The sequence below is a fragment of the Dipodomys spectabilis genome, unplaced genomic scaffold (assembly GCF_019054845.1).
Source record: "Dipodomys spectabilis isolate Male_0828 unplaced genomic scaffold, ASM1905484v1 ptg000297l, whole genome shotgun sequence".
Classification (NCBI taxonomy): Eukaryota; Metazoa; Chordata; class Mammalia; order Rodentia; family Heteromyidae; genus Dipodomys; species Dipodomys spectabilis.
In genome coordinates, this window is record NW_024870974.1 from 3212793 (window position 1) to 3218792 (window position 6000).

A 6000-nucleotide genomic window follows, 5' to 3' on the forward strand; every position below is an offset into this window, starting at 1 on the left:
CCCATTATTGACCTTCCTGCTTACTGTAAAGAGTTCTTGCTGTGAGTTCTGTGTCTCACACCTTCATGCCTTTTCTTCTGTTTTTCTTTTTTTCCTGTGACTTTGGGATTTTCTGTATCTTTTTCAGGCAAGAGTGGGATTCATATAAAAATACAAACCAACTTTTTTTTAGCATGCCATTTAGCAGCATTTATCAACCATGCATTATTGGCATTTGGATAAAAATAATTCTCTGCACTGGGGAGGCTGTGCTGTACATGATAGGCTGTTTCCCTGGTGGGGGCAGCATAGGATGGTAAAGTCATCATTGTTAAGAATTTTTGGATGGGGCTGGGAAGGTGGCTCAGTGGTAGAGCGCTTGCCTTGCATGCTCGAGGCCCTGGGTTCGATTCCCCAGCACCACATGAGCAAAAAGAAAAAAAGCCGGAAGGGAAGTGGCGCTGTGGCTCAAGTGGTAGAGCGCTAGCCTTGAGCTGAAGAGCTGAGGGACAGCACCCAGGCCCAGAGTTCAGGCCCCACTACTGGACCCCCCCAAAAAATTATTTTCTTAGATTGGCCTACTTCGAGACTGAGGGTCTTCTTGGTTAGTTTGTCATTCTGTAGGGTAAATAGATTCTTTTTTAATCTCCATGGATTCTTTTGCAATTATAGTTATAACTAACCTGGGCATTTTGAGCATGTTAGAGGTGCTGGATTTTGAATAAACAGTGATAGTCTAAACAATATAATAAACATGTCTAAATAACAGAAAGCAAATGATGAACACAGAAATCCTGGAAACAAATGTAAAGGAAATTAATGAATACAATTAAAGCCATGTCCTTGTTCACTAGAATTCAGTACATGAGTTCTGGTCTAACTCTTGATAATTAAAATCTTTGGACTATCATCTTCTAAAACTCTAGGAATGTATTAGTCAATTTTCATTACTGTAACAAAATTCCTGAGATAATCAACTTCAAAAGATGAAAAGTTTATTTTGGCTCAGGTGTTAGAGGTTTCAGCCCATGGCTTGTTGACTGTGATACCTTTAAAACTTCCTACTAGGTCCTACCTGCCAGAGGTTTCCACCACTTTCCACTGATGCCAAGCAGAGAACCATGCCTCCATGGGCCTTTGAGAAGCACTTTAGACCCAGATCATAGCATACATATTTTGCCTTTAGTTAAAAGCAGTACACAGGAAGTAACACCGAGAGCAATACTGCGCTTCTCCCAATAGACCATGGAGTCTGATGAGAGGAGAATGTAACACAACCAAACTTAGCCATTTATCTCGTAGCAAGGACTAAGAATTAGACGATTGGACATCTGAAAGCTTTTGAGATTAGCTTTTTAAAAGAAAAGGTCCATTCTTGAATAATCAAAGGCTTTGTTCTAGAAGATATATAATGATATAGGCTTTAAAAAAATTTTTGTTGGGCATAGGGCCTAGGGCCTAGGTGCCATCCCTGAGCTCCTTTATGCTCAGGGCTGGTGCTCTACCACTTGAGCCACAGTGCCACTTCTGACTTTCTGTTATTTAATTGGAGATAAGAGTCTCATGGACTGTCCTGCCTTGGCTGGCTTTGAACAGTGATCCTCAGATCTTAGCTTCCTGAGTAGCTAGGATTATAGGTGTGAGCCACCAGTGCCCAGCATGGTGCCCAGTGTCTGAAAGCACAGACGTTCTAAATTTTATACATAGAATATTTATGGATCCTCTTAGACCTGCCCATTGCCATTCAGTTTAAAACCCCTGTGTTACTGTATGATAGGTTGTAGATTTCATGACAATTTGTGGTGAAGGATGTTGAGTCAGTTTGGGGTGGTCACTTTAGGGAAACCATAGGACTTCGTTATTGACTAACTATCTAATAGAAGCTGTTCAGTAGCCTTTATAAAACAGAGGTGCTGGTAGGCATGACAAGTCATAGAATTTGGTTAAGTAGATTCTACGTCATCACATTTTTCATATACTTTCAATTGGTCTAAGTTAAAAAATAATAATTGTCAAAATTGCCATATATGAATCCAAACAGTGCTTATTATTATTTTTTAAATCTCTGAAAGAAAGCTGTAAATAACTTCATCTGGTTTCAAAGAGATCATTTTAAATCTCAGACTTAAGAAGGGCTGGGATAAGGTGAGTGACTAGTGTGCATGAGGCCTTGTGTTTTCCCCCTAGCACAAACAACGAAATTAATGTTTTAATACATTATAAATAACCTTCCTTCACATTAAGTGAACGGGTAACTAGAATCCCAAATGATTAATTTGATTCATCTATCAGTTATCTCCATTGGTTTTAGTTTCTGTCACAGGAGACGTTCCTTTGACTTACTTCCTTGAATTACTTATCGTCTAGTTAAGATCTTTAAGAAGCTGGGCTAATTGAATATGAACCTTCAAAAGCTACAACTGCAGGGCCATCTGCTGACCCTGCTCTTGTCCGTGTGAACAGCTTGAGCTTGTGGCTCTGATGGTCACATATGTGGATGGAGGGACAGCAGATGGTTGTAAAGATTTAAAATCGTCAGCAAGTGGCCAAGAGTCATTGCAGTGTGGAGTTCATCAAGATGCTGGCCACATGTGGTTAGTGTGTTTATTAAGGGTTCCACGTAGGCTGCTAGCTGTCATGTTCTATTTTTCCCTCTCTGCTGTTCTAACCCTTTCCCCTTTGTTTTTTAAGAGCTTGCATTGTGTCTGCTGTAGATTATAAGAAGCTGTAACCAAGTGGTTTTGAAAAAGGAAAAAACCCAAACATGCCCGTGTTTCTTTTTCCAGGTGCCTGGCAGGATTGGTTAACCAGAGCAATGAAATGATCCTAATTAGAATTGCTTTGTAGAGAAAGCCTAAAGTCCTTTATTTAGTAGCCCTTTCAGCTTCTGGCAAATTCCTGATTACTCATAGGTAATGTTTTAGGGCTAATTTGAAATCATACCAGAGATTTCTTAGCTTTTATTTGGTTGAATTATTTCTGCAAAATGATGACCATGTAAAGACGTACTGTTACGTGTGAAAATTAGAGAATGCTAATTATAGAGCATACTGGTGCTTGTATCAAGACATGGAACCTGGCTTCTGATCCAATGTCCTTACGTAACAGAGATGGAAGGACACACAAGAGAGAGGCAGAAGGAAATGTGTTTTGTGTAGCAGGGTGGAGTGAAACCAGTACCATGTGGAAACAAACTCTCATGTCATTTGGTGAAGAAATACTGTGGCATGCGGGGCAGATGGAGTGTGAAATAGCTTCAGGAAAAGAGGTACCCAGGGACCTTGGTTTAGAAAAGCAATTTCAGGAGGAATGCAGGCAACCTTCTGGATTTCAGATAGTTTGGCATTCTGAGGGAAAGAAAGGACTTAAATTGGTTTGGCTTCATTCCTTTAATCAAAAAATTCAGGCAGAGTTGTCCAGCAAGCTGCTTGCCTGTTTGCCTGCTTGCCTGCTTAATTCTTCCTTTTTTTTTTTTTGTCAGTCATGGGGCTTGAACTCCGGGCCTGGACACGGAGCTCTGGACACATAGAGCTCTTCAGCCTCAAGGCTAGTGCTCTGCCACTTGAGCCACAACACCACTTCTGGCCTTCTGGTCTCACGGATGTTCCTGCCCGGGCTGGCTTTGAACCACCATCCTCAGATCTCAGCTTCATGAGTAGCTAGGATTACAGGTGTGAGCCACCGGTACCTGGCTAGCCTGCAAGTACCTGGCTAGCCTGCAAGCACTTGATGTGTGTCACATGGCTTTTCTATTTCTGAAACTAAAAGTTTAGAATTTATCTCTCCAGGAAGCTTCCAGGTCCTAAGCCTTTCCTTACCCAGCCCAGCCCTGAGGTTTAGCATCTCTGGCCTAAAGATGTGACCGATGGATTCCCACGCAGGTTCTTGTTGTGTTATTCTTGCAAGGCAGCCTGATCTCTGTGCTGAGAAGGTTGAGCCCATCCAGCCTTAACCACCAGTGAAGATCCTCACTCTTCTTCTTCCTTCTCCTCCCTGTGTTCTTCCCAGTTCTGCTTCTTGGCTTTCCCCCCCCCCCCCCTTTTCATTTCCTTTTCTGTAACTTCCCTCCTTTCTCTCATCCTTGACATTTATTTTCTTTGGCCCATGTAGTTTAGACTCCCTTCCTTCTTTAATATTGGTCATATTTTTATTTCACTTTGTAGCTTCCAATTTTATAAGAATCTGCAATGAACTCAATAAAAAAATTTTCCATAGGAATTTTTTCCTAGTTCTAAGATGATAATATTCAATAATGTGATATTTTGCTTAATGACAAATTTGACATCGGATGGATATGTTTTATCATTGAACTAGTATAATAATCCAATAAGCACAGAGAGAAAAAGTACTTTTGTTGTTGTTGTTTTTGACAGTCCTGGGGCTTGAACTCAGGGCCTGGTCTCTATCCCTGAGCCACTTTGTGCTCAAGCCTAGCACTCTACCACTAGAGCCGCTTCTGGCCTTTTCTGTTTATGTGGCACTGAGGAATGGAACCCAGGGCTTCATGCATGCTAGGCAAGCACTCTACCACTAAGCCACATTTCCTAGCTCTAGAACAAATGCTTTTTAAAAAAATCCCACAGTAAACTTCCTCAAGCTGTGAAATAATTTTCATTTTATTTTCTCTCTTCAGCCATGAAGATTTTGAATTCATCTCAGGAACACGAATGCGCAAACTTGCTCGGGAAGGCCAGAAACCTCCAGAAGGCTTCATGGCTCCCAAGGCTTGGACTGTGTTGACGGAGTACTATAAGTCCTTAGAGAAGGCTTAGACTGCTAGCCTGTCGCCCACCTATGACACTTCACTGAGTACCACAGGAATCATAGAGTCACTGGTGGCATTTCTTTGTAGTTATGTGTGTCTGGATGTGTTTCTAAAACAGACTTATCTTCTTCCTTAACTTGCTATTATGTTGTTTATGCCTTACAAGCTCTGTTTTGAACTATGTAACCCACTGCTTGTTTTAATGTATCTTTTCCACTTATTCTACTTAATATTCTTATAATACGATTTTTAAACCTTGTCTTTTTATATTATATTTATGCTTCTGTCTCATGATTTTTTTTCAAGCTATCCTATTAGTTCTAACCAGTAATATATAGAATGTCACTTTCTTCCCTTAAGAAACAGAAGGGGAAAAAAAAAATCACTAAACAGTAAACTTGGCTAGAACTTGTTTCTGGGAATTTTACAAGACATCTGTAACAATTAAATTTTTTTTTTCTATATTGAAAATGTAAACTGCTTCTTTTTTGCCTTCCAGTTAATCATCTTTCAGCTCTTATCATCTGAAGTGTTCTTACGATCTGTGTGAGCTGTGGACAAATTCCTTTATTCAATAAAATTAATTTTTTGGCTTCTTATTTATACGATACCTTCTATAATCTTTCCTCCTTGTGAAAAAGTTCCCAGTAGAGGAGGGAAACTATAGGTACCTTTCAGGGGTACAGTATTCAGCCCTTCACACTGTGATACACAGTGAAATTCAAACGGCATGAGTCTGTATTGAATACTTTTTAGTGAGGAAATAATAAAGCATTCTTAGTCCATTTAAATACTGAACCGTCTTCTCCAACTATGTCTCTAATGCTCATTTTTCTTTCTTTCTTTTTTTTTTTTTTTTGCGGGGGAGGTCCGGTCATGGGGCCTGAACTCTGGGCCTGGGCGCTGTCCCTCAGCTCTTCAGCTCAAGGCTAGCACTCTACCACTTGAGCCACAGCGCCACTTCTGGCTTTTTTCTTTTTGCTTATGTGGTGATGAGGAATGGAACCCAGGGCCTCAGGCGTGCAAGGCAAGCGCTCTACCACTGAGCCAACTTCCCAGCCCTAATGTTCATTTTTCTTAGTAGTATGACTGACTGACTTTACTGTCAGTTAAAATAGCTGAAAAACATAAAGGAAAGATACTTTAAATTTTTAATTGTAAAGATACTGTACAGAGGGGTTACAGTTACACAAGTAAGGTAATAAGTACATTTCCTATCAAGGATTGTTACTTCTTCCTTTGTATTTCCCCTCCCA

The 6000-nt window shown here is 40.4% G+C and overlaps 1 protein-coding gene across 1 annotated transcript in view; it reads left to right on the plus strand.

Annotated features, from left to right (window-relative positions):
* The window catches only part of Papss1 (3'-phosphoadenosine 5'-phosphosulfate synthase 1), a 65700-nt gene extending 60357 nt beyond the window's left edge, over nucleotides 1–5343 (plus strand). Inside the window, exon 12 of the mRNA XM_042701729.1 lies at nucleotides 4613–5343. Within this exon, the coding sequence (XP_042557663.1) occupies nucleotides 4613–4751 (139 nt within the window). The 3' untranslated portion in view covers nucleotides 4752–5343. The remainder of the gene's footprint in view (nucleotides 1–4612) is intronic.
* The last annotated feature ends 657 nt before the right edge of the window (nucleotides 5344–6000 follow it).